Consider the following 17,699-nt stretch of genomic DNA (forward strand, 5'->3'; position numbering starts at 1 on the left):
GGGCGGCAGCGGCGGGAGAGGCGGCCAGCGGGAGCAGCCAGGCAGCCCAGCGCCAGGTCAGTGCACGCCGGAGCCCCGCCGGCCGCTTCCCTCCCCCGCAGCCACCCCGCCCGGCCCGATGCGCCCGGCGCTCCATCCCTGCAAGCGGCGGGCGGGCGAGGCGGGGGTCCCCTCCTCCCGCTCCTGGGTCCGGGGCGGCGGGGAGGCCATGTTGGCTGCCTCCTCCGGCTGGCCTGCTGGATGCGGGGCGGGGAGCGGAGGCGGCCACGTGCGGCGGCGGCGCTTTCTTCGCCCGGCCCGGGGGGCGCCGCAGCCGCAGCCGCCACGCGGAGCAATGGCCAGGCCGTCCCGGGCGCCCCCGGCGGCGACGGGGCAGAGGCGTTGCGCGGCGGGCCCGGCCCCGCGTCCTCCCCGAATCCCCCCCGCCCTTCGCCCCGGTCCCCGAGGCCGCCCTTCCGCCCTCCTGGCGGGGAGGCTTCCTGCCCGCCGCGCAGGGTCTCCTCCGCCGGGCGGGCGGGCGGGCGGCCTCCCTGCCTGCCCGGGGGATCCTGCGGGGCGTCCCCGGGGACCGGGCGCCTCTCCGGGTGGCCCGAGGCGCGGCGGGCTTAAAGGCGCTTGCGGCGCTGTCCACCCGCCCTGCCGAAGGCGGCTCTCCGGGCTGCCTTTCTGCCCGGACCACGCGGGGACCCTCCGGGCTTCCCGGCCGGGCCGATTTCTTCCTCCGCCGGTTTGGATCCCGGGCTGCCCGTCCTCGCTTTCTCCCGGCGAGCTTTCCGGAGCGGAGTCCGGGCTTCTCTGGGACTTGAAGCGACGATGCTCGGATCCGCTGCGTGCCCGTCGGGACCGGGCTGGCCGTCCGTCCGTCCAACCGGCGGTTTGCATGCTTCGTCGGGACGAAACCAAAATAATAATTGCACCGGCTCCGCATCGCGTCTCCAATTTAAAAAGCAAAAGTTCCGCCTTTTGCAGCCTCCGACGAGTCTCCCGTGCGGCGCTTGCACCGGAGCGCGTCCCCGCTGGCCGGGGTGAAATTCGGGCAGGGATCGTCCCCGTGTTTGTATCCGGCTGGGTTCTCGGGGAAAGATGCGGCTGCTTTGAAGAGCCGCTCCTAGCTGGAAGCGGCCGGCGGGCCCCATCTTGGTACCCATCTTGGTGGAGCTGCGGCTGCTTTGTGCCTGAGGGTGGCCAGCCGGCCTGGTGGTCGGTGGGGGCGTCCAAAGGGCCCCAAAGCTCTCCGCATTTTAACTGCGTCTTCAAAGAAATATTTACTTGCTGTGGAGGTGACAGCAGGCCTCAGATTCTCTTTGCCTTCACGATCATTTGAATTCCATGGAAATGCTGAGCATTGGGGTCCGGTTTGGCCCGGTGGCATGATGCGTGAACCTAGCCCCCCCCTTCCCTTTGTGAATTGTAGTTTAATGGTTTAACAGGTGTGACCCTTAAGCCTATGTGGTTGATTCAGCCTTTGTTTATTGATTGATGTGTCTCCAACCTGTGGTCAATGGCTTTGAGGGCCCGTAAAAGTTTCAGAAATCTCTCACAGGCATCTTTTTGTTCTTCTAAAGGGAGGGTCATCCAGTATCCAACAAAACACGAGTTTCTCATCCAATTGCTCCTGTAAAGGAGACTAACAAAGAGCCAGCAGCTTTATCCCCAAGACTCGATTTATTGGTCTGATTTGGGCCATTATCTTAGTTACAATTTTAAATGGATAAAAAAAAATTTCTATCAAAGTTGGCATTCTCTCGCCAGTTTTGATAAAAGTTAAATCTGTGCACATTTTTTTAAAAAAACCAATTTGGAATTAATCTGTGCTACTCAGTAAAACAGGGTGACTTATTTATGTTTCTCTATTAAATTCATATGCTACCCTTCTCCCCCAGTAAGGTGAAGTTTTTTTGGAGAAATTGTTTGTTTGTTTTTCAAATCTGCAAATCAAGATGCTGTTGCTTTAAAAGTTAACTTTGGTGACTGGATCCCTTGAGCACCAGCATTTTTTAGGTTTTTGGAAATTCCTGAAAAAATATATGTTACTTTAATTAGTGGTTTGGTCTCGCACAGAGACACAAGGTTCAATTCACGTCTTATGAATCATTTAAGCACATATGGTTCTTTTTTCCATGTACTCGTCCAAATTATTAATAAAAAAAATGGTGCAGGACAGTATAAGGCCCTACACAAAATTGTGTGGTGCCATAGTTGATGGTACTTCAGTTTCACGGGAATTGCTGATTGTGTGGATTGTAAATTGACTCTATAGTAGTCCTTTAAATTATCCCATCATCTAATCAAGGATCTGCTAAGGAATCAAGAAATAAGATAAGGTTGGCCTCAAAAGATTTGTTTCTGACTAATCCTTCCTGATTACTAATGATTGCTGTGTGATTTTCAAGCTGTTACAGATTAATTTCTTTTATGATCTGCAGATCATCAAGTTTCTTTAATATTCTAGCCAGTGTTTCTCAGCATTGGTGACCTTAAGATGGCTGGACTTCAACTCCCAGAATTCCCCAGCTGTGCTGACTCAGGGGATTCTGGGAGTTGAAGTCCAGCCATCTTAAAGTCGCCAACGTTGAGAAACACTGTTCTAGACTGTAGTTTACCTGGTCCTAGAGATTTAGAAAATAAATAGGTATTGTGTTTTCCTAAACAAGATTGAGCCTTTCCTCTTCATTCTTCTTCCATTTATGCAACCATTTCTCCAACATGGCTGCTACTTCCATTTCCTCATCTAAGGCGTCCCTGAACAAAGTCTGTTTGATTGCTTGTATGTTATTCTGCCTTCTGAGGGAGAAAGTTCAGAGCAAGATAAATTGGGAATTTCCTGAGAGGAATTTGTCTTGCAGAAAGGGTGGTCCCTGAGGATGTCAAGATAATTCATATCTTCCACCGGTGTTTCTTGGAAAGACCAATGCTTGCTGGTGGAAATAGTGGAAAATAGATGCCAACAACTGTGTAGGTCAGTGGTTCTCAACCTTTTTAATGCCGTGACCCCCACCGGTCGTAAGTCGAGGACTACTCAACCGGTCGTAAGTCGAGGACTACTCAACGGGTGCAGCACCGTTTGCAGAATGGGACTTTTGGCAGGCTCAGCAGGACAGAGACAGCCTGGACAATTCCTATTGGCTTTTGAAAGCCAATAGAATTAGACTCTATTCAAGAGAGTCTATTCGATTGGCTTTCAAAAGCCAATAGAATCAAAGGGAGTAGCACAGCTAAGGAAAAGGGGAAAAAATGGTGGACTGCGTTGTTTGGTGACCCCCGTGAAATGGTCGTTCGACCCCAAATGGGGTCCTGACCCACAGGTTGAGAACCACTGGTGTAGGTAGTGCTTGACTTAAAACCGTTCGTTTACTGACTGTTTGAAATTACAGTGGCACTAAAAAAAGTGACTTTTTTACTTACGGCCATTTTTCACACGATCGTTGCAGCATTCCCATGGACATGGGATCAAAATTAGGTCCTCGGCAACCAACTCATATTTACGATGGTCGTGGAGTCCCGGGATCACGTGATCTTCTTTTGCGACTCCTCATAAGCAAAGTCAATGGGGAACCCAGATTTGCTTAACAACCATGTCACTAACTTAACAACTGCAGTGATTCATTTAACAACTGCAACAAAACAGGTCGTAAAATGGAGCAGAGCTTACTTAACCATCTCAATTAGCAACAGAAATTTTGGGCTCAATTGTAGTCGTAAAGCGAGGACTACCTATACGCCTTTTAATGTATTCCTCCGCTTCTCTCAACCCCATGGAAATAATCAGTGCAGTAGGGATGGATTTAAAAAAATACAGGTACCATAAATGCCGGCGTACAAGGCGACCCGGCGTATAAGACGACCCCCGTCTTTATAGCCGGGCCACATTCCTAGAACATCATCTTATTCGCCAGAAACTACCAGTATTTCTGGCGTATAAGACGACCCCCGTCTTTGGCGCCGATTTCAGCACTCGTGGAAGTCGCCTTATACGCCGGCATTTACGGTAGTCCTCACGACTGTAATGGAGCCCATCCATTACGGCTGTAAGGCCTTATGGTCATCAAATGGGTTGATTGACATGATTTTGCTTGAAACTTGATTTTACTTCTTTTTTTTTTTTTTTGCGTTGGTTGTTAAAAGGAACGTTGCGCTCATTAAGCAAACTCATTTCCTGCTGTGCTACAGTTTTGCTGAAAATTGGAAGTGCCGGTTTTGAGTAAAACATGGTCACGTGACTACAAAATCGGCGGTGAAGGCGGCCATGTTGCTGAGCGTCTGAAGTGCAGGTCACATGACTGCAGAGCCTCTGATCTGGGCCACAAGTTCCCTGTTTCCGGGTAATTAATACATTTGGACAGTTGCTGAGTGACAAGTCATAAGATGAGGACTGCACCTTCTCCCTTTTGTGTCTTTCAGTTCCTTTCGTGTAGCTTTCCTTTTCTTCCTCATCCCACTGCTTGCAGCTAATCACGGGAGTCAGATTACACTTAGTGATTCTCACATTCTGGTGCTAGAAATCCGGGTGTATCTTGTTTGTTGCCTCTGCTTTCAACATTATTATTATTTATTACCCATAGTTTGTCTGTCCTCTTCCTCAGTAGCTTTTGAGGATTTTTGGCCCTGAATAAAAGGTGGAGGCTTAGTTGAAACCCTCCTGATCCCGGTGGCCCACATTTTGCTAGTTCTTGTGGTCTCAAGGCGTCTGCCCTGCCTTCCTCTGGAGAATTTGAATCGAGGAACAGGTTTTCCCAACTGATATCATTTATACAGTCTAAGGTACCAATAAAGGAGAATACTTGTAGCTCGGAGTCCGAGTTGAATTGTGGGGTCCTGGGTGCTTTCTGAGCTGGCTTGTTTCCTTGCAGACGTTTCATGACCCAGCTAGGCAACGTCATCAGTGTTAGTAAGGAGTTCTGGCTACAACTGAGGATGTTACCCAGTTTAGGTAATGAGATGTTTGCAAGGAAACAGCTGAGCTCAGAGAGCATCAGGCACCCCTCCTTGTCTCCTGTGCAGGGAGTCCATGACTTACAACAGTTCGCTTAGTGACTCTCTCAAGTTACAATAGCACTTAAAAAAAGGGACTTAGGACCGTTTTTCACACTTCTGACCGTTGCAGCATCCCTCAGGGTCACGGGATCAAAATTCAGACGCTTGACAACAGACTCGCACATTTATGACAGTCACAGCGTCCGGGGGTGTGTGTGTCACGTGATCCCCTTTTGCGACTTTCTGACAAGCAAAAGTCCATGGGGACGCCAGATTCACTTAACAACCGTGTCACTAACAACTGCAGTGATTCGCTTAACAAACGTGGCAAGAAAAGTCGTAAAACGGGTCAAAGCTCACTTCACAAATTTCTCACTTAGCACAGAAATGTTGGGCTCCGTTGGAGTCGTAAGGCGAGGACTGCCTGTAGCTGCTTAAGTTATTACCTTCCAGGGACAGATGGGCTGATGGAGACATTGTGCCCCAGACTTCTCCCTCTAGTCTAGAATTCCCAAGCTCCCATGGTGTTACACATTTTTGTCCTCTTTTTAATACCATTTTGTTCCTATAGGAATTAGCAGGGGGGGGGATTATTGGCAGGGGGCTCAGTAAGTACTGGAAATTGTTTTGTCACATCCTTAATATTTGCTCCTGGCAAACAGCGTGTTTCACATACCGATGAATGGAGTTGGCACAGATTTGTTGTGAGTCACCAACTACCACGAGCTTCAGTTGACTTGGTGCAATTACAACTTTTCTGCCTGTCAGGGATCCGTCATCCTGTCTCCTGTTCATAATCATATTTGATATTTATCTTTTTTCTTTATGGATAGACCAAACTTGGCTACCTTTGTGGCATAGCATTGGTTATGTAGGCCTTGCGGTGATATGTTTCTGCCTTGTTAACATGCACACATCATAATGAAATTAGGCTGGGCTGGAAAGCTTTTAAAAACCGTACTTTAAGGCAATGCATTTTAAAAGGAGGATCTAATGTCTTCTACAATATTCAAATATTCCTTCTTATTACTGAAATAGACTCTTGCTTTTGTGTTTTGATTTTGTTTTTTGGTCACAATAGACTTGGATTCCTAACCTTGGCAATTTTCAGACTTGTGGGCTTCAACTCCTAGAATTCCGCAGCCAGCTCTGCATCTAAAAATCTTAAAAATAACATAAACAGATAATGAAAATGGTTAAAAAAGCAAAATAAGAAACCTTAGGATGAAGACAGGTGTACTCCATTTGCAATTTTTTTCCTGTCCTTTTGTGTCCACTTCAGACATTCTGGTCAGAGAATTGATGCCAAAAGGGCACTTGCTGTGCTCTTTCACAGTCCAGAAAGAAAACTTGAAAGTGGGCAGAGAAGACTAACAAAGATGAAAAAGAGTCTGGAGGCTGAATCGTATGATGAACGGCTGAGGGGACCTGTTCTCCACAGCACCAATGGGCAGGAGAAGGATGGATGCTGGTGGTTCAAGGGAGATCCAATCTGGAACTAAGGAGAAGCTTCCAGATAGGGAGAACAATCAATGGAAGTGCTCCATCACTGGAGATTTTCAAAAAATAGACTGAACAGCCATTTGATTGGGATGGCATAAGGCCTCCTGCCTTGAGAAGGGATTGGACTAGAACAGGGGTAGGCAACCATGGCTCTTTTATGACTCGTGGACTTCAACTCCCAGAAAAGAGCCAAGGTTGCCTACCCATGGACTAGAAGACCTGTTAAGATCCCTTCCAGCCCTTGGATTCTATGATGGCTATGGTTTGTTAGTTCAAGGTTTAACATTTGTGGGAAAGGGAAGAAAAATATACATGCAGTAATTTTTACCATCCTTTTTTTTTAGACAGAAAGCTATTTTTGTTGAATAAAATTCATTACAGGTAGTCCTTAATGGGAAGACCATACCTGTTTAGAATGAGTTCAAATTTGAACTCGTGAATGCTTAGATATTCGTTTTATGGAATGTCTATACCAGTGGTGGCAAACCTATGGCACGGGTGCCAGAGGTGGCACGCAGAGCCCTCTCTGTGGGCACATGCGCCGTCGCCCCAGTCCTAGGCCTTCAGCTGGGTTTTATAAAACCTTTTCGCTTTAGGCCTCCGCCGCCGTGTGCAAAAAAAAGGTTCAATCAATCAGTCAATTTCAACTTCTCGCAGGGAAAAAAAAAGATCTTGCAAAGTTGGAATTGATTGAACTTTTTAGTCCCACCCAGTTTGCCGTTACCTCTACAGCCACGCCCACCCAATGGGCCACACCCACCCGGCATCCGACAATGCATTAGTGGGTTTTGGGTTGCAGTTTGGGCACTCTGCCTCTAAAAGATTCGCCATCACTGGTCTATACTGCTGCCATCGTGATACAGACAGAGTTCAAGGGGACATAATCAGCAATATAATAAACTGCAAAAATATAACGCAGATCCAGAAAAATACTGCATATTCCCAATATACTAGATGGCCTCACACTGTGCTCAGACCACATAATGTGCGTCTTCTTTGTGGAGCGAGCCTGGAAGGGGGGGAGGGGCGGCTTTTGGGTCAAGCTGAGTGAACATTTAAGACCTGGTGAAGGGCTGGACAGCTGAGGAACTGCAGGTGGCTTCACAAAGGGAGGAAGAACCCAATTCGAGTCCAGTCTGCAAAGGCCAATAGGTGAGAAAATTCTAGAGTGGGTCCTAAAGACACAGAGTTCATTCAGTACTTGCCAAGCACCGGGTGTGACCTGGTCAAGAACAAATCTGTTCAGTCTAACCTTATCTCCACTCTTGATTGAGTCATTTCCTTAGTAGGTTGTGAGAAGAGAACGCTACAGATACCCTGACAAAGCACCCCATTACAGGACACACTGATTAATAGGCTATTTAAATGGGGGGAGAAGGGGGGAAAAATCAGCTTTTATCAGTGGCTCCTAGTTAAAATTGGAGAAAAAGTATTGAGTGGAAGGCCGTAAAGTTAAGTTGAGCATCTTTGATAAATAAATGTGTGGACACGTCTTGAATCCTGAATTCTTCAGTACCGTATATGCCGGCATATAAGGCGACTTCCGCAAGCGTTAAAATCGGCACCAAAGACGGGGGTCGTCTTATACACCGAGTCGTCTTATACACCGGAAATATTGGTAGTTTCCGGCGTATAAGACGACGTTCTAGGAATGCGACTCGGCGCCAAAGACGGGGGTCGTCCTATACGCCGGGTCGCCTTGTACGCCAGCATATACGGTATTTTTTTTTGTTATTGACTGGTCTAAAGCAGAAGGAAGAAATTTGGATAGCATAGCCAACCATGCAGAACACAAATACAATTTTTACTGAACTATAGCGGGCTAATAATCTCAGAATAAAGTTGGGGAGAAATTAATTGCAGTAAGGAAACAAGCATCAAATGCAGAGGTGTGGCGTCGTCATACAAGTAGTTTTCACTTAAACCCCTAATTGGGACTAGAATTTTTGTCACTAAGCAAAGTGCTTGTTAGGTGAAAACATCACATGACCCCCCACTGCTTGGGATGACCCTTCTGGTAGTCCCAGTTGTGGTTGGGACCTCCCATCCATCTATCTCACCTCACCTCTTGGCTGCCCTGCATTTTACCACCTCCACCCCCAGTTGACTTTTGCCATAATATTTGGCTTCATGAGAAGAAATAATGGGGAACAAGTATATTTTGCCCTGGTCAAAGTTTCCCTTGAGTATTTTGTCTAACCCTAAGCATTGCATTGAAGGATTTAGCAAAAAAAAAGGTCAGAGGATGAGAAATTAAATCATAAGAAAAGATATTGAAGGGGTTGGACCAGTTCAATGGGAATATTATAGCGCTCTTCATATACCTGAAAAGATATTGCAAGACGTTGGTCAAAACTCTTATTGTTTCAGAGTGCAGGACATCCAAGCATGCTTTGAAGTTATGGGAAAGCAGATTTTAATAGAATATTATGAAACACTTGTCTTATGGAACAAACTTTGCAAGAGAGATGTTGGGCTTCATTTCTTTGGCTAGATGCAGACCTTGGATAGCCATCTATGTGGGACCCTTGAATTTGGATTCTGCACTCAACATGAGTTGGATTCAATGACTACTCTAACTCTGATTGTGTGGACATTGGCAAAAAAACCCATGAATTTAGTTTTTACCAGACAACCCGTGTCCCCTTGCCTCATCCTTTGAGATATTTCCTCACCTGATTCCCCCCACACCTTCAACAACGTTGGAGCTTCTAGTGTCCTTCCTTCACTGGAAAAGTTGGGATAGATTCGGAGAGGGCATCTGGCTTGACCTGTGTAGCACAGTCAAACATCAGCACAGGAAATGTTTTCATGCTATGTCATGAACTGTTTTGTGATCATTTTTCTGTTATAACACGTTTTATAAAGTTTCAATTTCACAGGCGTCATGGGTCCCAGATATTGGACAGATTCTGAAATGAGGCACTTGGGTTCAAAACATTTTACCCCATAATGCACTGTTCTGCCTATTAAAGCTTAGGGGAAAGGAGGTTTTAGTAGTCAATGGATAAGTCGTCATCATCCTCAACAACCCTTTTGTAATTAGATCCAGGTAACCGAGAACCTCTAATTAAAATCACAGTAAGCCCACCATAATTACATGTTGCATTGTTCTTTAAAAGGGTTTAGATTAGCTTTTCATGACTTAATGCTCCAGTCAACATGGACGTAGCTCAGAAGTCGGGGATATCCACCTATCCAGTAGCTGATTATAGGGTGAGGTCCTTAGGGTCCTTCTAACAGGTTCATTGATGCTTGGCGATTGGATCAACAGTTGTTTTCTGTTGGAGAGAGTGATATCTTGTAGGGGTTTTTCCCGCCCCCTCACTGGGCATTTTTGTGTGTTTCTAGGGCAGGGGTCTTCAAACTTGGCCCTTTTATGACTTGTGGACTTCAACTCCCAGAATTCCTCAGCCAGGCACGGCGTGCCTGGCTGAGGAATTCTGGGAGTTGAAGTCCACAAGTCTTAAAAAGGACAAGTTTGAAGACCCTCTTCTAGGGCTTAGGATATTTTCTGCGAATTGCTTGTTTCAATAGTAGATAACCGCACCAGTGGTTTTCAGCATTTGCGACTATTGGATTTGGATAGCGTATTTGCTATCCGTATATATCACATACATATTTCAAATGTTTGGAATATTTAGTATTCCAAAAGAGCTGTGGAGTCCCCGTAAGCTGTGGGCTCTGGGCCTACGAGTGGTCCTCTTCTGATTTATGGATTATGTAATGAGTTGCTGAATGGAATTTCAGAACTTTGATCGTGAAAGCAGTGGTTGGTTCATTTTTATCCCCATGTGAACATCAGTATTACCCTAAATGCCGGCGTATAAGGCGGCTTCCGCGAGCACTGAAATCGGCGCCAAAGACGGGGGTCGTCTTATACGCCGAGTCGTCTTATACGCCGGAAATACTGGTAGTTTCCGGCGTATAAGACGACGTTCTAGGAATGCGGCCCGGCTATAAAGACGGGGGTCGTCTTATACGCCGGGTCGCCTTGTACGCTGGCATTTACGGTATTTAAAAAAACAACAACAACATTGGAAGCTTTATTAAAAACAAAACTTTTCCACTGGAAGTGATCCACCATTCGAATGTAAAGCTGTATTTGTAAAGGGGAAAGGTGAACTTGCTTTATTTTGTAGCTGGAAGATGAATGTTTAAATTGTTTCCTAGCTTGCACTCGGTTAGATCAATTATTTAATTGCTATAAATACCCTGCAGAATGCAAGCTCATGTGTCAAGATAGGTCAAGATTGGTTTGTCAAAGAGTTTGATACAGTTGCTTTGTTTCTTTTCCTGCATGTAGCCGTTGCAGCTCAGCAAAACAATATAATTTTATATTATGTCCTGTTAGTAAATCTAGATACAGAATGAGGCATATACCTAGATATCACACAGCAAGATATATCACAGTTGCATGCTGATTGTTTTTTTAATTTGACTTTGTACGTATATTTCCAATTAAAGGGAGCTCCAGGATCTTGCGGTGTCCTTCTGCTGCCTTGACCATGTTTCTGATGATGATGGTTGGGAATTCATCTGGGAGGACCCATTGGGGAGATTTGCACGTTCAGAAATGTGTGCTTATTTGTGTTATTTAAGCTTGTGGCCCTGGGCATGTCTGAACATAGTAGGGATGTTTGCAAGTCTTCCATCTGGCTAGCTTTCATACAGGCTTGATGGATAGTATCACTATGGATTTGAACATTTCATACCCAAATCTCCTGCTGTCTGCGTCTGTCCCGTTGCTCTCTCTTGACCTGGTTACCTGGTGCCATCCTCTCTGCCTCAACCCCTGACGCCCCTCTGGGTCCACCCAGCAGGCCAGAGTGAGCAGGGAGGAAGAACCGTTGGCCAACTCCCCTCAGTCTCCCCACACACATACACACACACCCCGATTGCCCTCTTGTTATAAACATTCTCAGGCCTTCCGCCTTTGATGTGTGGAGTTCACCTGGTGGAGATAAGCAGACAGATGGAAGGATTCAGCAGGAGCCTTTTCTGAAATTAAAAAAAATTAAGTTCAGCTTCCATGGTTTTCAGTCCTGAACTTAACATTTGTTGCATTTATCAGTTGCAGAGAGTCCTCAACCTACGACGTAATGGAGACCTGCCCGTTATGCTCGTATATCAGGATGGTTATAAATTGATTCCATCGTGTGACTAACCAGTCATACACTCAAGGATTATCTGCACAACATGCCACATGCAAACCATCACTAAATCATTCTGCATTTGCATCCTTCTGTTTGTCTTTGGCATTTTACCCCCAAAGAACCGCCTGTCAATCTCAGCTTCCTTGGGATGAAAATTTCTCAGAGGTTTCCCCGGGAATAACGGGGCAAAGGCTGTGAGCCCGTCGCTTTGACTGGGTCGCCTGATTTCTAAATCCTAGCAGTTGTAAGTCCGAGGCAAGTTTGCAACTGGCATTCAGCAGCTTTTGTGCTACGAACAGGAATGAGTCATTTCTATCCCACATCCTTTAATTTCCTGTCAAGATCAGCCTCTTGTTTATTTGCAGCTTGTTTGTGCTTTGATTGGATTTGGATGGAGCCTTGTTACTAGCAATCGTCCTTAGCTCCCGTATTTTTTTAGACCTTCGATTCCTTCCTGTGTTTCTTAGGTACTTTGGTAGGACGTTTTAATGCGTCCTACAAAATTGACCAGCCAAAACAATGCCTGGTTAACAGGAGTAGGAATTCTCTCTCTCCCCTTCTCCCCAAACAGAATAGGAATAAAATACAATTCCAAGTAAACAACTCAAAATAATACTCTCTGTCTGTGCTTGTTCTTTTATTGGCGGTCTTATGCTGTAATGCTGTAAAATAGCAAAATGTTTGTACTTGCCCTTTTTCAAAATGCGTATTGTCTCGCTCTGAGAATTAGCTAGAACAATTCGATGTGATTTTTAAAAGTAGGGAACGTGAATATTTTAGAAGTTACGCTGCGCAGTCCGTCTCAGATATTTGGATTATATTATTTTGGTAGCTTATTTTGGTCATATTATGCCCAGTACGCAACCTCCAGGACTAACAATACAATTTTGTTGCTTTGTTCCTTTATTTATGCAGAAATATAAACAAACTGGAAACACCTGTGATGGATTTCAAAAGTAAGCCACTGCTGCTCCCCAAGAAAGGAGCCAACCACATCAAGATGAAGCCGGTCCCTGAGATCCTGGGGAATCCCACCGGAAGGCCCCCCAGCTGTGAAGTGAGCCGAGAGTGCTCTGTTTACCTGGGCAAGGCCCACCTTTCCGCCACACTACAGGACGATGTCGTGCCGAAATACAACGGCCGCGACGGCCTCCCCTACATCCCTGTGGAGAAGCTCCAAGACCTCACCTCCCGCGTCTTCAACGGGGAGTCGGGAGCGCAGGAGACCAAACTGCGCTTTGAGTCTCAGGAGGGCAAGGAGACTGGGACGCCCCCCAACACTACCCCGGCCAAAAACGGCTCACCCGAAATTAAACTGAAAATCACTAAAACGTACATGAACGGGAAGCCTCTCTTTGAATCCTCCATCTGTGGCGACGGCGTGCTGGAGGCCGCTCAGGCGGAGCCCAACCCGGCCAACAAGGAGAAGCGGAGCAGGAAGAGGAGCATCAAGTACGACTCCCTACTCGAGCGGGGCTTCGTAGAAGCGGCGTTGCTGTCTGGGTCGTCCGGTTCCTCCTGCGACAAGGTACTACCGCGGGTCCCCTTGGTTCCTTGCGACCGTTGGGCGATCAGAATTTGCAGTCTGTTGGCTGTCGAGTTTTCAGATTTCTGCTCCAAGGATGAGTATGTCCCTGGTTTCTGAAAATGTAAACGCACCCTTGGTCAGCTTTGGTAGGTACAGAATACAGGGAGTCCTCGGCTTAACGCAGGGGTTCTCAACCTTGGCAACTTTAAGACTTGTGGACTTCAACTCCCAGAATTCCTCAGCCAGCAAAGCTGGCTGAGGAATTCTGGGAGTTGAAGTCCACAAGTCTTAAAGTTGCCAAGGTTGAGAACCCCTGGCTTAACGGCAGTTCGTTTAGTGACAGCACTGAAAAATGTGACTTGTGACCGCTTTTCCCAGTTACGACCTTTGCAGCCTCCCCAGGGCCATGTGATGAAAATTCAGAGGCTTGGCAACTGGTTCACATTTACGACGGTCGCGGTGTCCCGGGGTCACATGATTCCCCCCCCCTTTTGCAAAGTCAGTGGGGAAGCCAGATCCACAGAGTACTACTAACTTGTCACTGCAGTGCTTCATTTAACAACTGTGGCCAAAAAAGTCATAAAATGGGGCAAAATTCAACAGATGTCTCACTTAGCCACAGAAAGTTTGGGCTCCATTGTGATAAGTCGAGGACTACCTGTATGACCATACAATTTTCTAGCAGCAATATAGAAGTGGCTTACTGTTGCCTTGATTGGGGGTAGTTTTTCAGCTCCCAGGCTGATATTCTTAACCTAAAATAAATCAAGGGCAGCTATGGCCCCTTTACCACCTGTGGACTTCAAATCCCAGAATTCCTGAGCCAGCCTTTGCTGGCTGAGGAATTCTGGGAGTTGAAGTCCACAAGTCATGAAAGGGTTGTAGTTTCCTCATGCTGGCTGAGGAATTCTGGGAGTTGAAGTCCACAAGTCTTAAAGTTGCCAAGCTTGAGGACACCTGCTCTAGAAGATGTGCATCCATTTCCAGAATCATTTAGGTCCCCTCCCCTTGTTTCTCCCATCTGATACTCCTTGTGTAGGTGTGAATGGTAGGATGTTCTCCTGGTTCTGCTCTTCTGGAACAGGAAGGATGGGGTCCAGAGTAGATATAAAACCATCCAGAAGATTTAGACGTGATCGTGACTTCAGGTTATGCTGCTTGGAAGTTATGGAAAGAGATGTATTTTCCGCTGTGTTGCTTTTTTTTTTTTAATACATTGAGCAAAATTTGCTTCGAACATTGTGAAAAGGAGAAAAAATAGCTCTCAAATCAGAGAATAATAATGCTAAATCAGAACCAGTCATGTTAATAGTGTACTATTGGATGTTGAAAAGGTTTGGATCCAGATGTTTTGATGTACTTCTGGCTATTTTCAGCAATATGATGCTTGTCCAGCTCTGCTGGTCATTTTTCTGTCTGTACATTGATGATCCTAGAGAAAAGGCCGGTAATATTTCTGCAGTCACTTGCAATCTTTATTTCACTCTTGAGATTATTCATTGCAACTGCCTGGAGAGCATCACTGAAAAAAGTAAAATAATTTTGAGTTTTAAAATAAAATGTCCGATAAGAGTCAAGGAGAAAAAAAGTGCAGGAATTGTCTTAGTTCTGGTGTCAGGCTCAAATCATTGTCACACGTCCAGATTTCAAACTTAATTCCTTATCTTCCAACTACCATACATTAATTTTCTAGTCTACAAAGGTCATACTTCTGACTCCCTACCTTCACGGCTATTTGGAGATGGCACCCTTAAGATGTTCCTAAGTTTTGAAATGTATTCTTGCTTATAAAAAAATGGGTTTTCAATATAAATATATCAGTATTAGAAAGCATGAAAGGACGCCATGAGGCCGAATAAGTATGGAAGGGAAGGAAATGGTGGGGTGGCACATCTGGGTGTCCTGGCGAGGCTTCCTTCCGTCCCAGTTTGAACCACAGCTGATACCAGATCCCGCCACCACCTCCCCGCCTGGTGGTCAGAGATAATGAAAGCTGTGGTTGATGAGTAGGCCTAGTTGGGAGAGTGCTGAACTAGACAAGGAATCAGTAAATAGTCCTGATTGAATGCATGGCTCCCTGTGACATACAATATTAAATATGTGGGGATTTAATATTAAATATATGAGGAATACATGTAGAGCAGTGGTTCTCAACCTTTCTAATGCCGCGACCCCATAATACAGTTCCCCATGTTGTGGTGACCCCGAACCACTTATACATCACCGGGTGCCAGGGGCGTGGCCAAAGGGGGAAAAATGGCGGACAGCCTTGTTTGATGACCCCCGTGAAATGGTCGTTCGACCCCAAATGGGGTCCCGACCCACAGGTTGAGAACCACTGATGTAGAGTATGATCATAAACCTAAGTCAGTGCAATGCTTTTGTACTATGAAGGGGTGAATTTCGCTTCCCCACCCCCCCTTACAATCATTGGCTGTGTTAAAAACAGAAATCCACCGAAGGGCTTGTCCCTGGAGAATGCCGTTCTCCTCTGTCTCTCCGTCCTTGTTCAGGACAGGAGCCAGTTAGAATTCCCAGGATTCCACTCCATTGAAGCGGAGGCGTTTGGCCTATTTTTAAGTTCAGAGTACCCCAAATGTAGGACAAAGCAGAACATTCCTCAGCTGCCCTCTTGAGATTGAGAACCCGCTCTTAAGTTTTTATCAAAGGAGGGCTTTGCCCCAAAGGTGCTTTTTTGGTCTAGACCGAACCAAGAAGGTCCCGTTTGGGACAACCATGATCTGGATGTCTGAGAATCTCCGTAGACAAAGTAGGGCTTTGGTCTTGTGTAAAACGGAACTCCGAGGACTCGCTTTGGACCTTTCTCCAGAAATCCTCTGTCAGGGCCCCCTTCAAATACATGCTAAGCCCAACAGGGCCAGCCCAAATGTCAGTTCTGGCTAAGGAGAAGAGGGTTGCCTTGTAATTTTAGACATATCGTTTCTGGGTAGATTTATATTGGGATAGGAACTGCTTTGGTTAAATAATAATAATAATAATAATAATAATAATAATAATAATAATAATAATAATAATAAAGTTGGAAGGGACCTTGGAGGTCATCTAGTCCAACCCCCTGCTCAGGCAGGAAACCCTATACCATTTCAGACAAATGGCTGTCCAGTCTCTTCTTAGAAACTTCCAGTGTTGGAGCATTCACCGCTTCTGGAGGCAGGTGGTTCCGCTGGCTAATTGTTCTCACTGTCAGGAGGTTTCTCCTTAATTCCAGATTGCTTCTCTCTTTGGTTAAATGACGCACTCAAAGAGATTAGATGGAGGAAGTGTCAGCCTGTCAGTTCTAGATATTTTGGCTGTTTCCAGGACCATATTCCATATGGACCATGTAGTAAAACTGGACCTTAAGAACAGTGTTATGATGATTTGGGTTGTTCCTGTGAGCCCATCTCCAGAAGGTGTAAGGCTGCTGGACCCCTGAATGTTAACCCGCAGGCTTTCAGATGGATGCATCTCATCCCAGGCGGTGTTCAACATCTTCTGAAACGGTTCTGCTTGCTAGAGATTGGAAGGTCACTAATAGGTTCATGAAGCTCATCAGAGCCATTCCTTCTTGCTCTCCGATTCCAAGGAAGCAATCGGCACCGTTGAATGCTGTCCAAGTTTGAGAATAAGTTGCATGAGAAAGAGCACTTGGAACAGTCAAGATGTGGAAGAGATGCTGTAGGAAATTAGATTTTTGATTTGGGCTTGTTTGGATGGATTTGTACTTGGAATGTATTTGTATTCAGAGGCTGAAAATAGAATAGGAACAGAATAGAATGCAGAATAGAATAAATATAGAATAGAACAGAACAGAATAGAATAGAATATAGAATAGAATAGAATAGAATAGAATAGAATAGAATAGAATAGAATAGAATAGAATAGAATAGAATAGAATAGAGCTGGAAGGGACCTTGGAGGTCTTCTAGTCCAGCCCCCTGCTCAAGCAGGAGAACCTACGCCATCTCAGATAAGTGATTGTCCAGTCTCTTTTTAAAAATCTCCAGTGAGGGAGTGCCCACAATTTCTGGGAGCCAGCTGTTCCACTGGTTGATTGTCCTCACTGTTAGGACGTTTCTCCTTAGTTCCAGGTTGCTTCTCTCTTTGATCAGTTTCCAACCATTGTTTCTCGTCCTTCCCTCTGGTGAATAAGGTGACCCCCCCTCTTCTTTGTGGCAGCCCCTCAGGTACTGGAACACTGCTATCATATCACCCCTATTTCTTCTTTTCTTTAGACTGGCCAAACCCAAATCCCACAGCCGTTCTTCATATGTTTTGGTCTCCAGGCCTTTGATCATCTTAGTTGCTCTTCTCTGAAATTTTTCCAAACTCCCATGGTTTTGAACACAATGCAAAGTGAACAGGTTGCATGTAAATTCACTGCTGTTTGTAAAACCTTTGTCAGAGGAGAGTTAGATTTAATAATAAGCGTGTCTTGGAGTTTCCCACGTTAAATGTGGCAACGTGCCCGTGCTTTTCAGACAGTGTTGCTGTGGTGTTGACAGTTCAGTTTCTTTGATGGAAACAACTAAGCAGCT

At 45.8% G+C, this 17,699-nt stretch overlaps 1 protein-coding gene across 4 annotated transcripts in view; it reads left to right on the forward strand.

The window, feature by feature from the left end:
* The window catches only part of NSD2 (nuclear receptor binding SET domain protein 2), a 50,632-nt gene continuing 32,933 nt past the window's right edge, over window positions 1-17,699 (forward strand). The window contains exons 1-2 of one of the 4 annotated variants that reach the window (XM_039347628.1): window positions 1-56; window positions 12,549-13,161. In XM_039347628.1, the coding sequence (XP_039203562.1) occupies window positions 12,577-13,161 (585 nt within the window). In that variant the 5' untranslated portion in view covers window positions 1-56; window positions 12,549-12,576. Of the gene's footprint in view, window positions 57-1,408; window positions 1,431-3,949; window positions 4,323-7,514; window positions 7,630-12,548; window positions 13,162-17,699 lie in introns of those variants that run through there. The other 3 variants (XM_039347632.1, XM_039347629.1, XM_039347631.1) reach the window with 3 other exon arrangements.

Source organism: Crotalus tigris, unplaced genomic scaffold (assembly GCF_016545835.1).
Source record: "Crotalus tigris isolate CLP2741 ecotype Arizona unplaced genomic scaffold, ASM1654583v1 scf7180000018097.2503214, whole genome shotgun sequence".
NCBI classification, from domain to species: Eukaryota; Metazoa; Chordata; class Lepidosauria; order Squamata; family Viperidae; genus Crotalus; species Crotalus tigris.